Below are 27821 nucleotides of genomic sequence, written 5' to 3'. Positions count from 1 at the left end.
AAATGGAAAAGCACTTAAAACGTATGTGGAGTGGAACTTTAAATGGTTATGCATGACATCAAAGCTGACCACTGATCACACAGACAAGATTTATAGATTTAAACGTTTGGACTTTGGACTTCTTTAAGCCAGGAGGGCTATTGCTATGTTGGAAAATATGGATGCTCTATCACTGAAGACTTGGTTTAGGAACTTGTTGGTAGTGTTGGTCTAGAAAGACTGACATACATCACTAAGGGCAAGCAGAAGGACTTTATTCAGCTCTTGGAACCGTATATATGAACATTATGAGGGATGGGAAGGTGATCTCTGAAAGGGAATTGAGGAATTCCTCTATTCTATTTATTATGTATGTGTATATAAGTGTGAAGTACATGTTTGTTTTCATATTGTTGTTCCAATATAAGAAAATGCCAATAAACATATTATGAAGATTTAAAGATTTACATTTCTGAGCAAAAGCAATCCAAAGCTATGCTTAATCTATGAACAATAATCGAAATCAATCGAAATTTGATCCAATATATTCACATGTGTTAAAGCTAACTGCTGTATTACTGATGGCAGACAAAGATAATTCTTAGAGACCTGTCTAGGTTCAAGCATAATGTGACACTGAATATTGAAAAGCAGAAAGGATCATTTACAGTGAGAGCAGACAGGAGACTGAGCACACACACATCTGACTGCTCACACTTCCCTTTTCTAGAGCTGCACTGCAAATAGAAGCAGCTCTTCATTTCTCTATATAAAAACACAACCAAAGCACTGTGCCATCACTGCAGACTACACTACAGTAGAGCAATGTCATCAACCCATGTAGGATGTATGAAGATAATGTGAAACCAAGTACACATGAGCAGTGTACAGTCAGAGTGCCTAACTGTGGTCAAAGGATAGTCAGTGGTAGGGTCAATAATGTGAATCCAGAAGTGAATTGAAGCTTGATCCTGTTCATCACCAGAAATGCGTGCTCCTTCCACAGGCTGGAATTGGAAATGGAATAGTTAGAATTTTGTGGAAATGGGCTTATTATTATAATATTAGTGAATCCTAGCTCCAGCACCTCTTGCAAGTATTCCTTGGGGATTCATTGTCTTTCAATAATGTAAACACAAACAAGCCCTCAAGAAATACAGATGTGTAAAAAATATTATTATTATCAGCCACTTTCCATTATGCTTTCTGGATGAAATGCCTTACTGAAACGTTAAATAACAAGTATAGATTTAGAACAGAAATATTTTAGAATAATTCTAAAATATTTACTAATTCATTAATCTAATACAGGGGTGGCCAACCCGCGGCTCCCGAGCCGCATGCGGCTCTTTGCCTAGTTTCATGCGGCTCTTCAGTTCATATCGAATTGTATATGTGTGAGTTTGGGGGAGAGACATTGACTCCTGACTAGTGTTGCACGGTGTACCGATACTTGAAAGGTACCGCGATACCCTGCCGTTAAAAACGTTAAGATTCCGCCGTTTCATTAGTATCGGTACTTTAAGAATGACGGGGAAAAGTACTCCGGTGAGAAAGCGCCGTTTTAATAAGAGCCGTGTGTGTTCAGCGCTCTGCTTCCACTCCCTGCACTGCAGCCTTGCCTGCAGCCCCTCCCTTCTCAAGCACGCTCGAAGTCCCTCCCCTCTCAAGCACGCTCTAAGTGCCTCCCCTCTCAAGCACGCTCGAAGTCCCTCCCCTCTCAAGCACGCTCTAAGTGCCTCCCCTCTCAAGCACGCTCTAAGTCCCTCCCCTCTCAAGCACGCTCTAAGTGCCTCCCCTCTCAAGCACGCTCTAAGTCCCTCCCCTCTCAAGCACGCTCTAAGTCCCTCCCCTCTCAAGCACGCTCTAAGTCCCTCCCCTCTCAAGCACGCTCTAAGTCCCTCCCCTCTCAAGCACGCTCTAAGTGCCTCCCCTCTCTCGTGCACGCGCTAGCTGCCAGAGCATGTGAGAAAACGAGAAGCATGGCTGCAAGTGGGAGTGCAGCTGCCGCTGCGCCTCGGCTTGTTGACAAAAAAGACGCCAGAAGCGAAATTTGGAAGTATTTGAGCTATATCTCTGACAGTGAGGGCAAGCCTACGGACACCACGAGGCCTGTCTGTGAGACATGTATTAATTTTATTTAATACGAATTCTTGTCATTTATTTTATTTATTGTTCTCATTGTTTAAAAGTTTGTGTTATGGTTATGGTTCTGGTGTGAAATAAAGAACAATAATTACATTTAAGACTGTTTCCCTTTTTTTAAGAAAAGTATCAAAAAAGAATCGGAATCGCAATTCTTGACTTGGTATCGAAACCAAAATGTTGGTACCGTGACAACACTAGCTACTCCTGACAGTTAAACCTGATATTTAGTAGGTCTGTTAAGTATTGAATGCTGATAATTCTGACGTAATTTGGCCGGTCAAAGTTGTTTGGGCTCGGATAAAATCGCTCTGTTACTTTCGTCCCGTGTTACTTTCGTCCCGTGTTACTTTCGTCCCGGCTCTCCCTACGTGTGTATGTGTGGTGTCAGGTGTCAGTATGAGAGGATGACAGCGCGTCTAATTTTGATGTGACCCAAGAGCCAATCACAATAATACCTGCGATGCAGTGAACCAATCACCTTTGAGGGGGGGAAAACCTATCGTTGATTAAACACTATCCAGTGTTTCCCCTACCATTGTGTTGGAGGGGCGCTGCGCCCCGCCAACGGAGCCCCGCGCCCCCCCCTGAAATTCAAGGTGTTTCAAAAATATATATAATATATATTTTTTTAAATATATATATAGCACCAAATTGCAAATAATCTATAACTACTGTCACTTTTCACATTGAACATGTGCTCTTTTATTAAATAAACTAAACGCTTTCATTTTAAGTTGTGAGTTTAGTGTTTTTGACCCTAAGAAACACTGATGCAATAATCAATAACAATAATCCACAGCTCCTCTCTCTGCTCCAGAGGATTTAAAAAATATATATCCCAATGCCACAAAGATGCATCAGTGACGTGGTTGAAATCTTGTCTCCAGAAAACAAAAAACTGAAACAAGCGTTATCAGTGACTGTGTGTTTGATGTGGCTCTTTGCAGTAACATAGAAAAAATGTGGCTCTTAACCTCTGACTGGTTGGCCACCCCTGATCTAATAGAATGAGTAGTAACATTAGCAGGTCAGGGTTGTGTGAAGGGTTTTCTGAATACACTGCACCCAGAGTGAGGGTCTCCCTGTGTCTCATCAACAACAACACACTAACTCACTGCACATTCCTTGAGCCTTTACATGGACACATGTCATGGTAATAACTGTGAGCCAAAACAGTGTTGACTCTAACTGAGTTATTTGCATTCAGGCAAATGTGCTCAGTGGCTGTAGATTAAAGCAGTGACCTGCTGACCGGCTGTCTGAAGGGACCCCACGCACCAAGCTCCTGACTGAGTTCTGGTTAAAGGATCAATGGCAGACTGCAGACAGAGACACTTTACTACTGTTTCTTATACATTTTTCTTGATCTGCTTTCATCATCCCCCTGGGCTGAGTGTATTTGAATTCATTCTTCTCTCTCTCTCTCTCTCAACAGCATATTTTGCCTCTTGCTTTGCAAAGTGCTGTTATAAAAAATTGAATACTATCAAAAGGACGTAGAACAGTGTTTCCACCAGACCAGGGCTGAGAGGGCGTCCACCCCGAGAGCGGGGGGGAGGGGGGGGGGGGAGAGCGTGTGACGTCACGTCGTGTCACGTTACTTGAATTTTGAATCAAGCCGTCCCTTATAGATACTATCTGATTGATTGAAAAGTTTATTAACAGCTTGTATATTGGGTACAGTACAGTACAGCTCAAAACATACAATTGTTAAGGGGATGCAGACCAGAGAAAGACTTTCGTCTTGTTTACATCAGGGTCCCCCATTTCCAATTCATCATGTCATTTAAGACATATAAGACATATTTGACATACAGATGGCTTATTTACAATTTACATACAGGTGGTTTTTTACATACAGATTGCTTATTTACAATTTTCATTTTAGATTTCGTTCTAATACATCCTAACCGGACATTTAAGACATACCAAGTCTACACTCTACAGATATACAGTTAGTAACAGAGTCTAAAATGCGAGTATATACATAGATGGGGGGGGGGGGGAAGCTGTCCATTGAACGACAGGTTGAGATTTGTACCATTACCGGGGCCAGTTTTGCAATGCTCTCCCCCGAAGGTGCTCTTTAAGAGAGGTTTTGAAGGTAAGTATAGTTTTACTTTCCTTTACAGTTGTGGGAAGAGCGTTCCACCTTGATGTGGCATAATTACGAAACGTGTATTCCCCCTTTTTTGTGCCAAATCTGGGTTTCACATGATTTGTGGAGCTCCCTCTGGTGTTATGATCATGGTATTCCTTGACCTTTGGGAAGAATTTTGACATGTACATGGGTACCATAGAGGTGTAGTGGATCTTGTAGACCAGGCCCATTGCAAGTAGCTGTACTCTGTCGTCTACTCTAAGCCATCCTAGGTTGTCAAAGTGGGCAGAGGTGAGGTGGGTTCTAGATGAAAGGTCAAGCAGTAGTCTGACCAGTTTATTTTGCGATGTTTGAAGTTTTATTTTTAGCGCCTTGGAGGTGCTGGTACCATGACGTGCAAGCATAGTCATAGTACCTATCTCTTTATAGTGATAGGGATGCTCCGATCGATCGGTCACCGATCGATATCGGCCGATACTCACTCTCTACCGATCGATCGGTGCTCTCTAAACATGCCGATCGCGAGAGCCGATCGCATGACGTAAAATACATGACACTTTTCTCTGTGAGCGGCAAAACAAGCTCGCCAAAATGGCTTCACCGGTCTGGCATTATTTTAAGGTGTCCGAAAAAGACAGTAAAATAGCGGTATGCAACGTGTGTGAAGCAGAAATCCTGCAGCTCCGCCCGCCGGACCGGTAAGCGCAGCGAAACACACACACAGGGAGAACCAGACCGCAGTTCATTTCCTCATATTCCAAACGAGAAATTACGGTAGCAAATCACCCGGTTCTTTACGACCAGAACTATTAACGGGATACAAACCGGAGGAACCAGGCATGGAGGGAGGTGGCAGAGACAGTGGGTGAAACTGGTAAGTTTTCGCCTGTTTGTGGAGTTTATATATATATTGCTCGCATAAAATCCCCGGGGTTTTTTGCTTTGTATGTTGGGGGCGGGAGATTCATGTGATTGGTTGTTGGTCGCGTTGCTCGCAAAAAATCCCCAACCTTTCAGACACGCCCAGCTCCAAGATTTTCAAGATTTTTGAAAAGCTGCTGTGTGGACGTACCGTAAGAGTTAGACCTAACACACTTAGCTATTTTATCTACCTCTGGAACAAGCGAAACTAGTTATTATAAATATATGTATTCTTCATTGTCGGGTCACTCATTACTGGATCAGTGAGCTGCATGAGATACTGACAGGCTGTCAGGAGAGGGAGAGAAGGGGGAGAGAGAGAGAGGGAGAGAGGAAAAGAGAGCACTTCCGCTAATTTCTCCCGTGTTATTATCCAAAGTGAATGTAAACTTGAATAATGTACATCATTTGAATGTAATAATTAAGTTAATTGTTGTTTGTGGAAGCTCCAGTGAATGAGCCCCATTAACTGAGTTTTAAACATCATTTTAAATGGAAGATTTAAAGTGATGTTTAAATCTTCCATTTAGGCCCGCCCACTCGATCCGATCGGTATCGGCCGATACTGATTCCGGCGATCGGTGATCGGCCCCGAAATTGGCGATCGGAGCATCCCTAATTAGTGATGGGAATTCCGGATCATTTGGCTCGGCTCACCAAGAAGAGCCGGCTCTTTCGGCTCCTAAACGGCTCTTCATTTTACCACAGTTCACCACGGAGCCTCTGTTTCGCCGCTGCGAGGCTCCGGCGCTCGCAGTTCACGCGCGTGCTCCACTAGCACCCCCCATCAAGGTTCGCCAGCAGTACACTTTCCGTTACAGGAACACGCTTTGCTGGCGGCGGAAAGAATCCCACCAGACTCCTTTGCCCCTCCAACAGAGGGATGTCCTTGTCCTTTTTCCTTTTCGTAATTTCAAGTGATAAAAACTCGATCTTCTCTCGAATTATTTATTTTTTTGGATGCCTTTGGCTCGAGTTCAGGGCGTTCCGAGCTGAATAAGGGCGTCAAATGACGGCAAGACGCCCCCCCTGGCGGAAACGCTGCGTAAAAGTCTTTTGCAAACATATTTCCCAGACAGACAGTCTAGGGGTGGCCAACCAGTCAGAGGTTAAGAGCCACATTTGTTCTATGTTACTGCAAAGAGCCACATCAAACACACAGTCACTAATACCGCTTGTTTCAGTTTTTGGTTTTCTGGAGACAAGATTTCAACCACGTCACTGATGCATTTTTGTGGCATTGGGATATATATTTTTGAAATCCCCTGGAGCAGAGAGGAGCTGTGGATTATTGTTATTGATTAATGCATCAGTGTTTCTTAGGGTCAAAAACACTAAACTCACAACTTAAAATGAAAGCGTTTAGTTTATTTAATAAAAGAGCACATGTTCAATGTGAAAAGTGACAGTAATTATAGATTATTTGCAATTTGGTGCTATATATATATTTTTAAAAAATAATAATTTTTAAACACCTTGAATTTCAGGGGGGGGGGGGGGCGCCGCGCCCCTCCAAGAAAATGGTAGGGGAAACACTGGATAGCGTTTAATCAACGATAGGTTTTCCCCCCCTCATAGGTGATTGGTTCACTGCATCGCAGGTATTATTGTGATTGGCTCTTGGGCCACATCAAAATTAGACGCGCTGTCATCCTCTCATACTGACACCTGACACCACACATACACACGTAGGGAGAGCCGGGACGAAAGTAACACGGGACAAAAGTAACGGAGCGATTTTATCCGAGCCCAAACAACTTTGACCGGCCAAATTACGTCAGAGTTATCGGCATTCAATACTTAACAGACCTACTAAATATCAGGTTTAACTGTCAGGAGTAGATACCATGGGCGCGGGAAGGGGGGTGCTGAGGGCGCTGTAGCACCCCCTAGCGGCAGGCAGGGGGTGCGGAGCTCCCCTGTCTGAATTATTATTTGACAGTTATTGCTGCTCCCGCTGTGCATAATCTGTGTAATATGTAGCCAATAAATTCCACATTGTTGGTAAAATAATATTTTGGCCTGCCCCGAATGTTTTTTCTGTAGCACCGGACAATTCTACCTCAATAATATAATACATTAACCGTGTTTTACGTGAACCTCATCATAACACTAGAGAGGACGGCAGGAATGTAATTTCCCGTGTTCAGTGAATGCAACAGAGGCAAGACACCAGACCAATCAGAGAGTTGCATGGAAATAAAAGTGTGCTTGTGTCATTCAAACTCGGCTCTGTTTGTGCGTGTGGGTTGTGTGTGTGTGTGTGTGTTGGTGTGTGTGTTGTGTGTGTGTGTGTGTGTGTGTGTGTGTGTGTGTGTGTGTGTGTGTGTGTGTTGTGTGTGTGTGTGTGTGTGTGTGTGTGTGTGTGTGTGTGTGTGTGTGTGTGTGTGTGTGTGTGTGTGTGGACATAGCGCATTTAGTGTGTGTGAGAGAGAGCGAGAGAGAGGGAGAGAGAGAGAGGGACCGGTGCCAGCAGCAGGGACCGTGTTGTTAGCATCTGGTTAGCTAGCTGCACTAACGGACATACAGAGCTGTTTGTTCCACAACAAGCTGGAGGAGAGCTCTCCTCTCAGACTGAGAGGCTCAGGGGCCTCATTTATAACGCGGTGCGTAGGATTCACGTGGGAAGGTTGCTTACGTAGTAGAAATCCAAAAAATAGGTACAGAAATTTTCCGACATTTTCCGATTCACCAAACATTGCGTACCGGCGAGGAAAGTGCGTACAGCACTTCCTACGCCAGTTTCCCTTTATAAATCACAATCGACTCGAAATGCGGTGCAGCTTTTGCGGGCTTCACGTAACGCCCATATTTGCCTATAAATAGTCAAAGAAACGCCCATTCATTCATTCTGACTGACTTTATGAAGAAGATCGCAGGAAATGACGACAGAACAGCTAAAAAAGACATCTCACACCGTGTCAGATTTTGGTTATTTTGGGGAGGTCGAGATAAATCATATTGTTTGGTGGATGCCGTTTGAACCAGAGTAGCAGCATGGAGGTCGGATCGTCACCAAAATAAATAAATAAGTGGTCCGAAAAAGGTTCATGACAAAAAAAATACACATAGGCTGCAGTCGAATAGTCCATTTAGCTTAGGAACCTTCCTAACCGAGTGAAATGACCCGGAAGTCCCTCAGTGGCAGCCATGATAAGTGCCGTTCGAATTCTCTAGAACGATAGGAAAGGAGGTTTCAAACTTCCTTTATAACCTCCTTTAGCTTAGGAACCACTGGACCTCCCTAACCGAAAGGAGAGGAGAAAATGCTGCCCCACAATGCATTGCAGCCGCAGCATTTGACGTCACACAACAGTCGGCCGTTCACGGACACAAACGATTATGACGGAGAAATTATATCATGAAAGTTACGGTGCTTATTAAGCATTTTAAAACGTATGTGGTAAGTTGCCAAAGTGCTTTGTTCTGAACGTTCATCAGTATTATAATCAAAAAGAGAAATATGAACGTTAGTTTTTACTGAAATGATCAAATAAAGTCAACATTTCACAGTTTGTTCAACTTTTAAAAGATGTTTGAATGGTGATATACACAGTGATAGATGTTAAGGACTAACGTTTATAATAAATACATTTGTATTGATTTTAAGATATTTTCATACAATCATACGTATTGGGATCATTTGTATTAATGTGGACCGGAGGGAGAGGGTGACGAGCATAAGTTTCACTTTCCTTTTTTATTTCAATTCCAACTTTGGTCATGAAGAATATGTTTCTCTGTTGTCCACGTTCATAAAGCAAAAGCAACAGCATCAGAGCACGGTGCAGAGTCTCTAGATGAGTTTACAGTAGTCCCTCGTTCTTATTAAACATCCATGTTGTAGTCCGCTGTATAGAAAACTGTAGTTTCCATAGTTTCCCCACAGCAGCAGACGCACATTCATGACGTCCGCTGGCGCATCATAAACACGTCGGATAGTGAAAGTGCATTCGGATTCTCTAAAGTACCGCGGTCTCTTCTCCTAACGGCCCGTCCACACAGCAGCTTTGAACAAATCTTGAAAATCTTGGAGCTGGGCGTGTCTGACAGCTTGGGGATTTTTTGCGAGCAACACGACCAACAACCAATCACATGAATCTCCCGCCCCCGACATACAAAGCCAAAAAAAACGGGATTTTATGCGAGCAATATATATATAAACTCCCCAAACAGGCGAAAACCTACCAGTTTCACCCACTGTCTCTGGCACCTCCCTCCATGCCTGGTTCCTCCGGTTTGTATCCCGGTAAATAGTTCTGGTCGTAAAGAACCGGGTGATTTGCTACCGTAATTTCTCGTTTGGAATATGAGGAAATGAACTGCGGTCTGGCTCTCCCTGCTTACACGCGGTTTGATTGGCTAGAGCTTCTACTGTCAGATTTGCATAAACGGATCTGATTGGCTGTCGCTTCCAGCTCAGCCTCAAAAGTTGAACATTGTTCAACTTTGGAATCCTGAACATCCTGGAAATCCTGGAAATCTTCGCCTCCTCCCCCCACAATGCAGTTCGGCGACAAGCGAGGGAAAGTGACGTCATCCCCATTCAAAGTCAATGGGCGGAGACGCGCTGGAAGCGGTGGACAAATCGCCAAAAGCTGCTGTGTGGACGGGCCGTAAGTCCTTTTGAATTCTCCTATCCACTATCCCTTAACCCCGTGACGTTTCACTCAGAGGTCAAGGAATAGGAGATAGGGTTAGAACTTAGGAGCTGATTTTTAAACTATCCGAACGCAACCATAGCCTTCCTCAGGCAGTGTGTTTGTACCGGGGACAGGAGACACCCCCTTGATGAGAAACTGTATGATCGGGGAATCCCTCCGGAGTGGAGTCATGACGACTGGATCTGAATTATGTTTTCGTATTTGGTGGTTTGTGTCCCAGCTGTCGATCAGCTGTGCGCAGCGTCTCCACTGCAGCAACTCTATATCCACCAGTTAAAGGAAATACAACTAATGTGTTGTGTTATATTAGCTGTACGATTTACCACATATGGTGTTCTTAGTTTCCATACCTCCTGTGTTTTATGAGCGACTTATCAAGTCTTAGCAAACGGCATAAAACATGATTAAACATGGTAGTATACAAAACCATGCTCGTACAACCTATAGAAATGCAAAACCGCATCATTTATGAGAAAACATTTCATAACATTAACACAACATATTCGAGGTGGTTTTAAATAACATATCCGTATTTATTTATTTCTCCAAGTTATGTTTTTGTGTGCACTGAGGAGTCTCAAACAGGCGTTTGTTTAATCATTTTAAGATTGGCTTTAATCAATGTTTGAAAATGAATTCTTCATATATGATAAATGAGAGGTAACATTTTGTTTATGGTATTATTTCCACATATTTCTCTCCATTCTTCCTTCTGCCAACGGTGTCGCAGGTTCTCGTCTCTCCCGTTTTTGTGCTTAGTGCGTACGCATGGGTTAGAGTTTGCGTGGAGGACCGCACGTTTTCCCGTCAAGTTAGTATTTTATAAATCGCAAACATTGCGTAGAAACTGGCGTACGCCATTTTTTGAGCGTATATCCCTTTATAAATGAGGCCCCAGGTGAGCTAAAGGACTCTGAGTGTTTAGATAGTTAACTTTAGTCTAAGCAGTGTTGGGAAAGTTCACTTTCTACATGAACTAGTTCAGTTCACAGTTCACACATTTTAAAATGAACTAGTTCAGTTCACAAATTTTAAAATGAACTAGTTCAGTTCATAGTTCATAATTCAACATTTTTAACTAAAGTTCATGGTTTCAAAAATGAACTAATTTATAGTTTATAGTTATTTTTTCAATACGTTGCTGCGAGCTATTATTTGTCAAAATGATTGCCACAACCCATATAGAACCACAGACAGCAATCAGAATACTGGCATTTCCATAACGCTTTGCTGCCCCCCATTCAGTCCACACTAGTAGCAGCTGCAGCTTTCATCTCTACAGTATATTTTCAAAAACATGAGGAAAAACGTGCTGCTTGAATGGTCTTTATTAAGTATAAGAATCTAAATATACTTAAAGTACCAAAAGTGAAAGTAGTCATTGTGCAAACATATAAACATGTGCCGACATAACTCTGTACTAACACAACACGAGCTAGGAACCAGGCTGAGGTATGAAACTAAGGTTACAGGCAAACGTTAGATTTGTTCCGTCTGAGTCAGTACTGACTTTAACGTAAAACTCTTTTAAATGCTCATACGCCGACGCCGTAGAGTCTGACTCTGAGCGAGTGCTGCTGCAGCTGCTCTCGGCTTCGTCCATACTAATTCATTCATTCATTCAATGCTCGCCGGTTCAGCGGTTCCACATTGTTTGTTGTGAGGAGTCTAATGACGTATATTTTAGTGCGACAGCCAGGGGTGACAGGCGCGCATGCGTCACAGGCAGCTTGCTGTTGCCAGATTGGGTGGTTTTCCGCATTATTTTGAAGCCTGTTTACGGTGTGTTTTAACTGGGTTTTCGGCTGAAAGGCATATGAAATCTGGCACCCTTTTGAACGCCGTTATAATACAGTGCTGAGAATGAACGCACTTTTGAACGCCGTTATACAGCGCTGAGAATGAACGCGTTCTCAATTACGTTCATCTAGCGGAAATACAGTACGTTCAGTTCACGTTCGCCCAAAATATGAACGCGTTCATGAACGATCGTTCATTGAACGCATTCAGGTACATCACTGAGTCTAAGTTATCTCAGTGGGTCTCAAACGGTTTGGTCACAAATTATTCAAAAGATTATTTCCGCGGCACACCTTCATATGATCATTATAGTTATAAAACAAATAAGAGAATAAAGGAAAAACAGTTATGAAATACTATATGGCAGTAAAACAAGAATAGAGTTTGAAAGGAGAGTGATTTGTAAAATATCCATAAAGAAAAAGAACATCTGCTTACAATTGTGTTTCATCTGGGTGTTGAGAGATGTATCCATAGATCTCTTAATGTTGCTCTTAAAGTGCACCAGATTGATGCTTTTAACTTCAATATTTAAAAACAAATCTTCCCGGGGGAGCATCCCCCGGACCCCCCTAGAGGAGGTGAGGTTTGCTCCCCACTCGTAAAAAATAGCACTTTACCCCTGCCTATATGCCGTGAGCTGATTATCGAGCCTTCATTGTAACAGTCGCGGGTGTACTGTGTGTTTGCGTGTGGGGAGTGCTTTTGTGCGTGCTCTATAGTGCCCGTAATAGTGTTCACTGGAGTCCAGCACCTCAGCACCCCCACTCAAAATACCTTCCCGCGCCTCTGGTTGTCACGATACCAACATTTTGGTTTCGATACCAAGTCAAGAATTGCGATTCCGATTCTTTTTCGATACTTTTCTTAAAAAAAGGGAAACAGTTTTAAATGTAATTATTGTGCTTTATTTCACACCATAACCATAACACAAACGTTTAAACAATGAGAACAATAAATAAAATAAATTACAATAATTCGTATTAAATAAAATTAATTAATTAATTAATTAATTTCTTACAGACAGGTCTCGTGGTGTCCGTAGGCTTGCCCTCACTGTCAGAGATATAGCTAAAATACTTCCACATTTCGCTTCTGGCGTCTTTTTTGTCAACAAGCCGAGGCGCAGCGGCAGTTGTACTCCCACTTGCAGCCATGCTTCTCGTTTTCTCACATGCTCTGGCAGTTAGCGCGTGCACGAGAGAGGGGAGGGACTTAGAACGTGCTTGAGAGGGGCGGGACTGCAGGCACGGCTGCAGTGCAGGGAGTGGAAGCAGAGCGCTGAACACACACGGCTCTTGTAAAAACGGCGCTTTCTCACCGGAGTACTTTCCCCCGTCATTCTTAAAGTACAGATACTAATGAAACGGAGGAATCGTAACGTTTTTAACGGCAGGGTATCTCGGTACCTTTCAAGTATCGGTACACCGTGCAACACTATAGTCAGGAGTCACGGAGCGTCCACACAGCAGCGTGCGTTAACGCTTGGAGGTGGGCGTATCTGAAGCTTGGGGATTTTTTGCGAGCAACACGACCAACAACCAATCACATGAATCTCCCGCCCCCGACATACAAAGCAATAGCAATGTTAAAACGAAGTAAACTGGATATAAAATCCCCAAACAGGCAAAAACCTACCAGTTTCACCCACTGTCTCTGCCTCCTCCCTCCATGCCTCGCTCCTCCGGTTTGTATCCCGGTAGATCAACAGAGACTGATCATACAGCACCGGGTGATTCACTACCGCTATAATGAATTTTCCCTCAATTTTTTTGAATATGAGGAAATGACCTGCGTAGTCTCTCCCAGCATACACGCGGTTTGATTGGCTAGCGCTTGTACTGGCAGATTTGCATAAACGGGATTTCATTGGCTGACGCCTCCGTCGAGGCGTCAAAAGTTGAACATTGCTCAACTTTTGACGCCAGCAACGCTCCACGTCGCTTCCCAAAATGCAGTTCGGCTAAAAGTGACGTCACCCCATTCAAAGTGAATGGGCAGAAGCGTTGGAAGCTTCAACGCACGCCGCTGTGTGGACGGGCCGTCAGTGTCTCTCCCCCAAACTCACACATATACAATTCGATATGAACTGAAGAGCCGCATGAAACTAGGCAAAGAGCCGCATGCGGCTCGAGAGGTGCGGGTTGGCCACCCCACATGAATTCAATTTTGGGAAACATATCAAATCTGCTTTATAGGAATATCAACATCTTAGGAAATAAACTTCACTTTCTTGTAAAGGTGAAATAAATATCAATATTAGTTCTGGGTCAGGTCTTATCAGAGTTACACCGCAGGTACCAGGACCTGTCCTCACAAATACGGCTACCTATTCTATAGCTGGAGACCGTGCACACAAATACTGGGCAGAGTAGTGTTTATGTAAAGAAATGCTTTCAACACATCATTTCCTCTAGAGCCTCGAACAATACTTTTCTGTTGCATACACATTTGAAACAAAGAAATACAATGTAATCATATGCGAGCTTGAGGTGTGTTGGGAAGTTTATTATGGCTTTGGGTGTAGCCAGGCTAGCAGTTTACACCTTCCTCAGGTCTTAATGCTAAGCTAGGCTGTCAACCTCCTCACTCCAGCTCTACACACATAATATTGATCTTGTCATCTCAGTTATGAAAGAAGCAAATATAAGCATTTCCTAAACTGTTGAGCTGTTCTGTTTAGGTGGTAATTGGGCGCCGTACATAATGGCAGCCCACTGCTCCTAACACTAGGATGGGTCAAATGCAGAGAAACCGTTTCGTTACATAGTACCTGTACTACGTAATGACAATAAGTTGAATCTTCTTCTTCTTCAATCTTCTTCAAATGCATACCTAGTTATCTCAGGCAAGAAAGTCTCTGCTTATTTCTTAACGCAAAAGAATGGAATGAAAACCAAGAGGAAAAAAACTAATTCTGAATTGTATTTTGCAATATTATAAGCTCTAAAAGGGTTAAAACATGCACAAAAAGGACCAGCAGCTGTGGACAGCCCATCAAAAGTTCCCCACCCTTTGGCTGTTGCTGCTGTTGAAAATTGCCTAGACAAATGGTCTGCGGAGGTCTAGATGTGAAGAGAAGACAGTTTGAAGAAGAACATTTAGCTTGCTTCAAAACTTGCCTAGGCAATCCACTGAACTTCAACATAATCCGAGAGGCTCAGAGAGGAGCAGCAGGAGGCTGGTGCCTCCCTGGGCAGCTCCCAGTGTCACTGTAGTCAGGCTGGAGCTGAAACAGCACAAAAGGCCATTTTCCCAGGAGACATGAGGGTGAAATAACATAAACTGTGGTGACGTGCAGTGTCATACCAGTTTTACTGCTGTAGCTCTTATCTGAGGTGGAAAACTCACAACAGAGGTCAATTATCCACGCCTTTGTAGCAACGAGTGTGTACATCATCTAGACATGTTCTGTGTGGGAAAACAGAATGTCACTAAGTACATTTACTCAAGTACTCTACTTAAGTACAATTGTACTTGTACTTTACTTAAGTTTAGAGAGAGAGAGAAAGAGAGAGAGAGATAGAGAGAGAGAGAGAGGATAGAGATAGAGAGAGAGAGAGAGAGAGAAGAGAGAGCGAGATATAAGAGAGAGATAGAGATATAGAGAGCGATAGAGATAGTCTCTATCGCGCTCTCTCGCTATATCGCTCTCTCTAGAGAAGAGAGAGAGAGAGAGAGGAAGAAGAGAAAATAGATGAGAGAGAGAAGAACCGGTACCGGAGATCGCTGTTGTTAGCTTCTGGTGCTAGCAAGCTAGTGGCCGGTTCTCAAACGTTTTGGTCACAATTAATGTAAACAATTATTTCCGAGGCTCCCGTTTATATGATCATTATAGTTATAAAAAATGAGAGAATAAATGAAAAACAGGTATGAAATACTATATGACAGTAAAAAAAGAATACAGTTTAAAAGGGTGATTTGTAAAATATCCACAAAGAAAAAGTAAATCTGTTTACAGTTCTGTTTCATCTGGGTGTTGAGAGATGTATCCATAGATCTCTTCATGTTGCTCTGAAAGTGCACCAGATTGATGCTTTCAACTTCAATATTTAAAAAAAATCTTCCCGGGGGAGCTTGCCCCCGGACCCCCCTATGTGAGGTCCACACACCACTTATAAAAATAGCACTTTACCCCTGCTTACACCTATATGCCATGAGCTGATTATCGAGCCTTCATTGTAACTGTTGCGGGAACACTGTGTATTTGCGTGGGGATTGTTGCAGTAGAAAATTCCACTGTAGCGCCCGGTACATTAATGGGAAACCCTAAATGTTTGCGCAACTCTATGAAATGTCAAGCTACCCCACAGCACCCCCAAAATAAATCTCTGGCACCGCCACTGAGCCTGCAACCCCGTTTTGAAGAAATGTGCAGTGCCAAACAGGCTCATTGCAGCCACTAATGATAAGACACACTTTTTTGCCAAATATCAGCATTTTCTTTCTTTTCATTTTTTTTGCACAGATTGCAAAGTATTATAACTTATTGTTCTAGCAAAGGGATTGCACAATTGTATTATGTATTTTTTTTTTCTGACCACACAGACTTATGGAGCATTGTTTTATTATCACTGATCTAGCAAAGGAATGCTCACGTTCATATTGATGTATTTTAATAAATGTTAACTTGGCCCATTACGTGACTATTTGTGTTGGGGGGGGCCCGACTTTTTTTTTTCTCCAAAGAGGGGTCCTGACAGAAAAAGTTTGAGAACCACTGCTATAACCCCAGAACACCATCCCCCCCGTCAGCATGTAGGTGAAAACATTCTGCTTTGGGGTGTTTCTCTGCTAAGGGGACAGGAGAACTTCCCTGCATCGAGGAGGGTGGACGCCGGGGACATGTACCGTAACATCTTGGCCGACAGCCTCCTTCCCTCAGCCAGGACTCTGAACATGGGTCATGGAGGGGTCTTCCAGCAGGACAATGACCCTGAACATACGGCCAAGGCAACACAGGAGTGGCTAAAGAAGAAGCACATTGAGGTGATGGAGGGGCCTAGCCAGTCTCCAGACCTTAATCCCATAGAAAGTTTGTGGAGGGAGCTGAAGCTTCCAGATGCCAAGCATCAGCCTCAACACCTGAAGGATGTGGAGAGGATCTTCAGAGAGGAGTGGACCAACATCCTTCCTGAGATGTGCACAGACCTGGAGACCAACTACAAGAAGCGTCTGACCTCTGTCCACCAAGATCTAACACATGTTCTGCAAGGGGGTCAAATACTTATTTCCTCCACTGTATATATTATTGTATATATATTATTCTGAAATGGACCAATCTGCAGTACTTTTGCTACTTTAAGTATATTTTATCGCCAATACTTTTGTACTTTAACTTGAGTAACATTTTGAATGCAGGACTTTTTCTTTTAATAGAGTATTCCTACACTCTGGTACAGATTTAGTAGGCCTACTTCTCCCACCTCTGAGTGTCAACTATTGAAATTAGGGGGGGGGGGGGGCATTTGTGTCAGAGAGTATGCTAGTGAAAGCAGAGTGTGTTGGTTGCATGCAACAGAGGTGTTAGTGCTTCAAAACAAGGAAGTTGAGAGTGTTTCCAAATACCTGGATGACTGAATGGCAAAGTCCCCCCCATCAATCAGCCGGATCTTGCAGAAAAGCACTCCATTGACAAAAGGCACCGCTGTTAGCTCCTCCAATGTAAAGTGCACTTGAAATTTGAACTTCTTCTTTCTTGTCAAAAAAGACATTGTTCCCAGCTGGAGTGTGCTCCTGGTATGATGAACACCAATGGAAGAGTTAGGAACAAATAAATATACTGAACGTGGCTTTAAAGTAAGGGCTGGAAATCCCTCTTTGCTTCAAGGTCAGTCATCTCTGGAAACATGTTCAGACCTGGAATGGGAAATAAAAACACTTGTTAGAGTTATACAAGCAGCTGAATGCAGCTCCATTGGGAACTTCGTGTTACGGTTTCTACAGCAATGACAGATGTGGACATTAAATGTACCCTGGATGTTTCTATCCCACGTAGTAGATTTTAAAAAAACACATCCTATGTAATGCTTTAGTTTGATTTATGAATATAAGGTTTTTCAACAGTTTGAAACTCTTTCTGTGTTTCCTCCAGCAGTAACAGTGTCTCGCGGTTCAGACAGCTGCCACGCGAACACGCAGCGCCGGGGCGGCTCTCCGCGGGCTGAGTGCCGGGGAAACTTCTCTGACTCACCGCTCCGTCTGTCCGGTGCTCCGCATTCTGGTTTTGGCTGTGTACCGTTGGCGGGGTTTTTGACCCTTTCATCGGTTTCAGTTCATCTTCCACAACTTTCCCTCCCCGGTAGAGAGTTCAACAGTCAGACAGGCTGTAAAACAACTCAGAGTTAGGGACCGTCCACAAAGTGTACACACTGTGCAGAGGTGCATAGCTGAAAATGGAGGCAGTGGTGGAATGTAGGGAAGTACATTTAGGCTACTTAAGTATTGAAGGCTGCTTAAGGAAAATGTTATGGTTCTTGTACTTAACCTGAGTATTTTCTTTTTATGTGTTATGCTTTATACTACGTCTACACTATATTTAGGAAGCCAATATTTATCTTTTCAATATTTTATTGAGTTTCTCCTTTCCTAGAACCCAGAACAATATGCACAACATCTACTTTGCACAATTCTAGTGTATATAATATAACGTCAATATGTTTCTGTATATTCTAAATATTTCTGTTGCCTATTGGAATTGTATATGTAGAGCATTCAAATGTATTAAGTATTTTCTTTATCTTCTTTATACTCTATTTATTTTTCTATTGTCATTTTGTGCTGTTCAGGTTAATTTTTTGTTTTATTATACTTGTATCTTGTTCTATCTTTTAACCTGTTCTACACCGCCCCCCCGATACCGGGGGGGAAAACGCATCATCTGCAGGAAACAGCGTCTGAGGGCATCTTAATATTCAATAAACTATGAATGTGTTATGTCCATGTAACGGGAAGAAACTCAGCTAACTGATCTTTTTTTTTTTTTTAAACCCACAAAGCTAACGCTCTGCCTCTGAATTTGCCACGAGCGGAATAACACCCTTATTACTTATCTTATCTGCACATCCAACCCATCGATTAGCATCGTGAGATGACACAGAATCAATAGGTACATACATCATCACTCTATGATAAGAACTCGCGAAAATATCAACAAGAACAGACATCAAAACATGTGGCGCTAGGTAGCTAAAAACGGCAAAATGGCTTACCTTTGTCGTTGTCTGGTCAAAGTGGTCTTCAATGGCATTAAAACAATAAAACCGCTGCTGAAGGTTAATCCATAGGTTAATCCAATGTGTCTGTGTCACTTTGAAATGATTGAAATGGTACATTTGTAGGGGACAGTGTTGGGTGTAACGCGTTACAAAAGTAACGGAGTGACAGTAATATATTACTATATTATTATTATTAAATGGTGTTTTGTTTTTTAAGAATGTACTAACATAGCAAGGCAAGGCAAGTTTATTTATATAGCACCTTTCAACACAAGGCAATTCAAAGTGCTTTACAAAAAACGAAAGACATTAAGAAAATGGCATTTAAAATCAGTCATTAAAAAGAAAAGATAATAAAAGAAACATTAAAAGAAAAATACATGGATAAAAGTTACAGTGCAGTTTAAGATGTGAATAGTTCAATTAAAAGCAGCGACAAAAAGAAAAGTCTTCAGCCTGGATTTAAAAGTAGTCAGAGTTGCAGCGGACCTGCAGGTTTCTGGGAGTTTGTTCCAGATATTTGGAGCATAATAACTGAACGCTGCTTCTCCATGTTTAGTTCTGACTCTGGGGACAGAAAGCTGAACAGTCCCTGAAGACCTGAGAGATCTGGATGGTTCATCATTTAGCAGGAGGTCAGAAATGTATTTTGGGCCTAAACCATTCAGTGCTTTATAAACCAGCAGCAGTATTTTGAAATCTATTCTTTGACACACAGGAAGCCAGTGTAAAGACTTCAGAACAGGAGTGATGTGATCCATTTTCTTAGTGTCAGTGAGGACTCGAGCAGCGGCGTTCTGAATCAGCTGCAGCTTTCTAATAGATTTTTTAGTGAGACCTGCAAAGACACCATTACAGTAGTCCAGTCTACTGAAGATAAAAGCATGGACAAGTTTTTCCAAATCCTGCTGTGACATTAGTCTTTTAATCCTAGATATATTCTTTAGGTCAGGGGTGGGGAACCGCGTTGAAAGGAGCCAGTTGAGGTGGTTCGGGCACGTAGTTAGGATGCCACCTGGGCGCCTCCCTAGGGAGGTGTTCCAGGCACGTCCAGCTGGAAAGAGACCAAGGGGTAGACCTAGGACCAGGTGGAGGGATTATATCTCTTCGCTGGCCTGGGAGCGCCTTGGGATCCCCCAGTCAGAGCTGGTTGATGTGGCCAGGGAAAAGAACTTTGGGGCTCTCTGCTGGAACTGCTACCCCCGTGACCCGACCACGGATAAGCGGGAGAAGATGGATGGATGGATGGTGTTCATACAGTCATGTTACTTGTTAGACGCTTTTATCCAAAGCGACTTACATACTCAATACTGTGGACAATCCCCACATAGCCATTTTTGTCTTTTATTCCTCACTTTATCTGCTGTAATCATGTAAATTACCCTGTGGAGAGACACATAAAAGATTTCTGATCTCATTCCATTATTCACCCAACTGCTAGCTGATAAAGCTATCAATAGACCCATGGCGTTCACTAAACTTCTCTAGGGGACTGCTAGCTTTTTCCTATGACATAGGAGAGATACACAGTACTTTTGAACTGGATACAACAGGAAATGGATAAAATACAAAGCCGGAAATTGGGAAAGAAATTGGGAAATGAACAATGGGAAATTACAATGTGCTCTCTACATTTGACTATTCTCATTTTTGTTTACTTTCAATTACAGAATCATATTATAGAAAGGATGTGGCCAGAGGTAAACAACAGGGTAAACTACCCTCTGAAAGGCGCACTCAACCACCTTGTTGACCAGGAGGAACTAAACCTCGAAGACAACATCACACGATATTGTGTGTCCACTCTTACCTGTCAGGTAGCCAAAATGGGACTTGACCGGATGGTGCAGTACTGGAATGCACACAGAATCCAAGGTTTGTATAGCAGTTTTCAGAATGTTACTTAAGCCCCATAACAAATGACCTTCTTTATGCATTTTTATAAGTTGTACTTATATCCTACATTTGTTTCTCTCTGTATCCCTTTTTTACACTAGGTGGATGGAAATGTTTAAATGTGGCATGTATATATTACAATATTTCAATAATTGTCTGAGTAAAGACATATCTACTATCTAGTTTATAGATTGCTCTTATTGCATGAAACATATATATCTGGTAAGTACATAAACAGTCAAATTAAAAACATACTTTTTAAAGTTTGTAAGAAGTGTACTAATAGCACAAGTACCATTTTTTGTAAGGGCAGGCTATGGTTACACGCTGTGTGAGGTTCATTGATATGCATGATATGTAACATTACACTAACAATGGCTACTTATTTGTGTTTTTTTTAAGGTAAGGGTATCCCAGATCAACTTGCTCATGGTGGGTGCCCAAAGAGACTGCCTGCAGATATTTTTGCCTGAAGCTACAGATGCTGCAGACGGCTATCATCAGGAAGTGGGGTCCTCTCTGACACGAGTGTCGCTGTTTGGGAGAAACCCATTTGCCACTGTGGAGCACCAGACAGCAGCTGAACAAGAATTTGCAAGGAACAATGCGGACATTGCTGAACTCTTTGAGCGTGCCATTCATAACGAGCCAGCACCATTCCAAAACGGGATAAAGGATCTCATAGGCATTGTAAGAAGATATGTGTAAAGGCAAGTGCAGGGATCAGGAGCCAGTGTATACCCAGGTTGCTGGACTGTCTGCAGAACTGGATGCTTTAAGGGCCCTACCCTAAAGTGGACAGCAGTTCAGTCGTTTATTGTTAAGTTTATTGTTAAATGGTGTGTGTTCAAATTCCAGGTTCCATGATATCATCATACAGAAAATTATTGTTGTAGTTTTCTTTAGCTGTATGACTTGTTAATTGTTCATCTGCAATGTTTAATAAATGGAAAATTGTTTGAATGTGTGTCCATGGTATGTTTAATTATGTTTCTAAACACAGGCAAATAGCTCCATACGTAAGGCAATACAATCAAACACTATTATTTGATCATCCACGCACCAACAGAACATTTGGAAATCAACCATTAATCAGAGGTTGTCGAAGTAATCAGATCTTGTACTTCAGTAAAAGTAGAAGTACTCAGATCTTGTACTTGAGTAAAAGTAAAAGTACTCAGATCTTGTACTTGAGTAAAAGTAAAAGTACTCAGATCTTGTACTTGAGTAAAAGTAGAAGTAATCAGATCTTGTACTTCAGTAAAAGTAGAGGTACTCAGATCTTGTACCTGAGTAAAAGTACTCAGGTCTTGTACTTGAGTAAAAGTAGAAGTACTCAGATCTTGTACTTGAGTAAAAGTAGAAGTACTCAGATCTTGTACTTGAGTAAAAGGAGAAGTACCAGAGTGTAGGAATACTCTGTTACAGTAAAAGTCCTGCATTCAAAATGTTCCTCAAGTGAAAGAAATGTTCATTCAAATTTTCAGAGAAAAGTATTCTCATCAAAATATAGTGAAAGTAGCAACAGTAAAAGTAGTCGTTGTGCAGATTGGTCCATTTCAGAATAATATATATGATATGTTTTATAATGATTGATCATGAAAGTGTTCTCAAAGCTGGTAAAGGTGCAGCTAGTTTGAATGACTTTGTATACTGCAGGGTAGCTTGTGGATTTACTCCAGGTGGAACTAAAGTCTGATTTAAGTGTTGATTACATTTCACATCATTCATCCAAATCTGTGAAGTTACTAAAGGTTTTAAATACATGTAGAGGAGTAAAAGTGGCTACGCTTTAAACTCTAAAATATAGTTACAGAAAGACAGACAGACAGACATCGAGATGGAAAGACATCGAGACAGACATATACATAGAAAGAAAGACAGACATACGGACAGAATGTCTTCTGTACTTGTATGTATGAATATAATAATATACGTATATTTGTAACGTAGTCTAAAGGCAAAGACGTAGAACCTTTATTTTTGAAGAGTACAGCGCAAGCACACTAGCCAATCAGAAGCAAGGAGGCGCTGGAGACGCACCCACTTATGGAAACGAAACATTGAGTGGTATACTTGTTTTAACAGTAAGAACAGAAAAACGAAAAAACGAGCTGAATTTCCGTTTTTTCGGTTTGGGGCAAAATTGAAAAACCAAAAAACGACCCGTTTCTGCTTTTTTAATTTTTTTTAATTAGAACGAAAAAACAAACGGTTAAAATGTACCTTCGTCCATTACCATAGCATGGTCATTTATGTCGTGTTTCTGTATACCTGTCATGTATAGGCTACTTATCTCATTGCAACTGTAAAACAATGTATTTTTCTTGTGTGTTACAGTTTTACAATAAAGAATATAAGAATATTCAGGAGCTTCAGTAATCTCCAATTCAGAATCTCGTTCTCCTGGAATTATTTGAAGTTCATGTTTATGCTGACTGAATAGCTAGATTCCAGGAACATCTAGTGAGATCAGTACAGTTAAATTTTTCAGAAGGTTCGGTTTGCGTTCACACGGGCAAAACTCAAACGGACTATAAACTTTAAACACAAGTCATGTGCACGGAAATGCTGTTCAACCATTGGTCAGCAGAGTTGGGTGTAACGCGTTACAAAGTAACGCGATACTGTAATAATATTACTTTTGTCGGTAACGGTAATACAGTAATCACACTACAGTTACTAACATTGCCCCGACACGCGTTACTTCGTTACTTTTATAAAATAATCACACTCACTGACAGACTAGAGGGGTTTCCGCCGCAGGTTTACATGTAGGCCTATGTAATATGCGCGACTTGCGAGACCACATCTCCACGTGCAGTGCTGCATAAACATGGATGAGTCTTTTCATCTGTAAACTCCCTCAACGGGGCCGCTCGCTCTCTTTTGTTGATCACCCTCTCACGGGTGAACAGTTCAATGTCCCGCTTCATTGTAGGAATTCTGCCATGTCTCTACCACTTTAGTTTGACCATCTCTGTTACTAAGTTATGGAATACTAAATAAATAAGTAATTAGATACCTTACCGTTACTGCGCTCATAAAGAATGATAAGAATAATGCGTCTTGAACTGGTTTCATTCATTAGTGTCTTGACGTTTCACAGACTGTTAGTTTGTTGTGGTAGGCTGGTAGCCTATTTTAGAGCATATAAAAAGAAAGACTTGTGTTATGTCTTCCTTAATGCAATAGTAATTGGGGGTGCAAGTGGAGTCTCGCAGAGGCAAAACTGTGGCGCACTTACACTGTAGGTGCGCCGCAGTCTGCGTGATCTGCCTGTAGGGGCGGGCCGACCCTGCGAGTAAAGTAACGAGTAAAGTAACGAGTTACTTTATGTAGAGAGTAACGAAGTAGTGTAATATATTACTTTTTTTTAAAGTAATATGTAATATTTAATTTATTACTTTTTTTTTAGTAACGACCCCATCTCTGTTGGTCAGACCTTAAGAGGGTAAAACCGCAAATCCCGGCCATTTCTACCGGAGCCTCTGCACTTTCGTCAGGTTATTCTCATGCTGCTGTTACTCTGGAGATAAACAGACTCTAGTGGCCCGCGCATATGATTACATAATCAGACAACGTCCGTTAAAAAACATTATAACACATATAATGAGAGACGTTCTGCAGTAAGGAGGAGGTTTCACAGACGACAGGTGGCTCTGACTTTTATGTATAGTCAGTGGTGCTTGAATTGGAATAAAAAAGGTGCCAGTACTCTAAATCAGCAACTGTTTCAAGTCAATTTATTTATACAGCCCAAAAACAAGTATTTGGCTCAAAGTCATAGTATGACCCCCCCCCCCCCGATCAGGCCAGGGCATGTCGGGCAGGTCCGGTGCTCTAGGAGTGGTTCCATGCTTGTTTTTTATCTCTCTTCTCTTTCACATCTTTGCTCAGTGTTTCACTTCCGCTCGCTGAAGAGAAAGGGATGACAGTCAGGAGGCGAGGCTTCCTTTTATACGGTGAGATGCGCGCGCGCATTCAGGTAGGCCCGCCCCGGGGCCGGCTACGTCGATAGAAGTCTCAGTAGGTGAATGCTTGCATGATAAGGTAGTACCCATATAGTCCAGTAGAGGGCGGAGCCTGTGAGAGATATAACCAATGTGATTTTGGAACATTGAACAATGAAAATCTATTCCAATAGACCTCAACAATGGAATTATGATAAAAATGGCCAAAAGATGGGACCTTTAAACTATACTGCTGTAGTGATGAAACCTGTTTACACACACTGACCCCTCCTGGCTGCTAAGTAGCAATGCACCCCAGAGACAAAACACAGGCAGATGATTTTTATTCAAGTTTTTCTTCAGTTCTGAAGACACAGTGCACACTACCTGAAGACCCCTGCCATCTCTGGTGTGGAGAACAGGACTGGTTATTCTTTATTCAGGGTGAACTGCAGGGTGACTGGATCAAACTAAGGATTCCATGTTACTGATAACCGTCTGCATCTCTGCATTAAAAAACACACTCAATTAAATGTCTCAAATAACATAAACTCTGCTAGTTAAAGACAGTTAAAATTCTGTACATGCTCACCGCAAAAGCAAATTTTGACACGTTTTTTATTTGTGTACACACACACACACACACACACACACACACACACACACACACACACACACACACACACAGAGTCTATTGTGCCTCCTCGGCCGGCTGTGGAGGTGGAGGTGTTCTGGGCCTCTGCTCCTCTGCTGCGGAGCTGCTGGAGTTGGCTGCTTCAGTCCCACTCTGGAGGAATTTGCGCAGGTCTTTGAGAGCAGGTTTGAGCAGCTGCACTAAGGCCAGCAGTGCGGCCTGGGTGCCCTCCAGCGCCTGGGCCTGTCTCTCCTGTGCGAAGGCCTGAGCTTCCTGAGAGCGCCGCATCATCTGCAGCAGCTCGTTCTGTCCCTCCATGTGCTGGGCGATCTGACGGATGTGCACGTTGGTGACCCTCTGCTCCTGCAGCAGGCGGGCGGAGTTGAGGGCGATGCGGCTCTTCAGCTCCTGAGGTTTGGCATGACTCTGAGGTGGAGGGGGAGAGGCCGAGGAGGCAGCCAGCATCTCTACTGGAGCCTCAACGGCCGCCACCACGGTGGGAGTTGAGTCACTCACAGTGGTTGTGCAGTACTCCACCACGCCTCCATCCTCCAGGGTGTGGAAAGTAGTTTCAGCTGGAAACAGAACAGAAAAGCTGTTTTAGTTATGAAGTGACTCAAACCCAAACTGAAAATCTAGTTGCATCTACGAACCCCAATTCCAATGAAGTTGGGACGTTGTGTAAAACTTAAATAAAAATAGAATACAATGATTTGCAAATCCTTTTCGACCTATATTCAATTAAATACAGTACAAAGACAAGATAATAATGTTCAAACTGATAAACGTTGTGTTTTTTTGCAAATATTCACTCATTTTGAATTTGATGCCTGCAACACGTTCCAAATAGTCCAACAGTTTAAGAGCAACGTTTCTCAACATACAATTGCAAGGAATTTAGGGAATTCATCATCTAAAGTCCATAATGTCATCAAAAGATTCAGAGAATCCGGAGCAACAACTGCACGTAAGCGGCAAGGCCAAAACCCAACATTGAATGCCGGTGACCTTCGATCCCTCAGGGGGCACTGCATTAAAATCATTATCATTCTGTGAAGGATATTACCATGTGGGCTCAGGAACACTTGGAACACCATTGTCAGTGAACACAGTATGTCACTACATCACAAGTGAAGGTTAAAGCTATACCATGAAAAGCCAAAGCCATATGTCAACATCACCCAGAAACGCCATGGGCTTCTCTGGGCCTGAGCCAGGGGCGGACTGGCCATCGGGACGTTCGGGACGAATCCCGATGGGCCGGTAGCCCGGTACCGGAAGTGGGCCGGTCGGACCACTCGACGCGGCCCACTGCCCCACTCCGATCGGCCCACTTCGGTACAGGTGAAATTGTAATCAGCTTAATGCTTGGCCCACGTCACGACCAGACTGTGGTCAAGCCGGCCCCCACTTCGGAAAACACAGTCAAGCCAGCCCGCACGTTGTATTGCGGTGTGCGAATATCCTATGCATTACGGTAGAGGCATGTAAAAACTGCCTTCAAAATAAAAGCGTCTAAAAAACACACCAAACATATTCATATACTGGAGCTTAAATTAAGAAATATGTACTATAATGTGATCAATAATAATTTAAAACAAACTCCGTATAACTACCACATTATAACTGAGTGAATGTAAAATGTAAGGATACAGTTATGAAGACATATCTGACATTTCCACTGGGTGACTCATTTCAATTGATGTTGACACTATCTCACAACACTCCTAAAATAACATTACTTTCTGAAGCACAATTTAAAATGTATGCGGTTTAAAATCTCAAATTAGATCTATTGTCCATCTATATTTTTATTATTATTTAATGGAAACCGTCCATAATTAAAGAGTCACACAGAAGTCAATCAAATACTTATTTCACTTCAGGGTGATAGCCAGTGGCGTTTTCTCCCGGAGGCCAAGGGAAGCCAGGCTTCCCCTGTTTTTTCGGATTGTAGTTATAACTTAAATAAATAAATAAAAACACTTTGTTTTGTTTCTGTAATTCTACTTTCCTGTGTGTTCCTGCCGGACCGTCTCTCCGTCTCTCCCCCCATTCTCATTGAGTATTTTACAAAGAGTGAAACAGCGCCCCTCTAGATGTCATGGTGAAACAGTAGATTGCATTCACTGTTGCGAGAGGAGGCCAGCAGAATCTAGCTTCCCTTGGTGAAAAAAAATTGAGGGATTAACCAATCAGATGAGGCCCACGTGATGCCCCTGCCAACCTGTGATTGGTCAGGGCCATGCCAGGGGAAGCCAGCCGCCTCTTGCTTCCCTTCAGGGGCGGCTGGCGGCTGGCGATTTGATTGGACACTGCCATCCAATCACATCAACATCAATTTGAATACTGTAACTGTCATCACCGCCGTTAGAAATGATCAAGCAAATGAAGCATTATGGAGGGAGGAGATTTGGCGTACTTAATTAAGCATAACTTCACTAAACTTCCGCTACAGCAGCAACTAAAAATTAAAGCAGATGACAGGACAACGCCCACACTCGAGCT

The 27821-nt window shown here is 42.5% G+C and overlaps 2 protein-coding genes across 3 annotated transcripts in view; both read right to left on the bottom strand.

Moving 5' to 3' along the window:
• Positions 1–17955, bottom strand: part of LOC117547298 (protein FAM102A-like) — a 58909-nt gene extending 40954 nt beyond the window's left edge. The window contains 2 exon segments of the mRNA XM_034217925.1: positions 17182–17472; positions 17807–17955. Coding sequence (XP_034073816.1) covers positions 17182–17327 — 146 coding nt within the window. The 5' untranslated portion in view covers positions 17328–17472; positions 17807–17955.
• A 6801-nt stretch (positions 17956–24756) lies between these two features.
• The window catches only part of naif1 (nuclear apoptosis inducing factor 1), a 29515-nt gene continuing 26450 nt past the window's right edge, over positions 24757–27821 (bottom strand). The window contains exons 3-4 of one of the 2 annotated variants that reach the window (XR_004569158.1): positions 25067–25888; positions 24757–24812 (exon numbers count right to left, since the gene is read on the bottom strand). Coding sequence is in view for 1 of the 2 variants with exons in the window: in XM_034217928.1 (XP_034073819.1) it covers positions 25371–25888 (518 nt within the window). In the remaining variant the exon portion in view is untranslated. Of the gene's footprint in view, positions 24813–24858; positions 25889–27821 lie in introns of those variants that run through there. The other variant, XM_034217928.1, reaches the window with a different exon arrangement.

The sequence above is a fragment of the Gymnodraco acuticeps genome, unplaced genomic scaffold (assembly GCF_902827175.1).
Source record: "Gymnodraco acuticeps unplaced genomic scaffold, fGymAcu1.1, whole genome shotgun sequence".
Taxonomy (NCBI): Eukaryota; Metazoa; Chordata; class Actinopteri; order Perciformes; family Bathydraconidae; genus Gymnodraco; species Gymnodraco acuticeps.
This window is presented reverse-complemented; position numbering and strand designations above follow the sequence as displayed.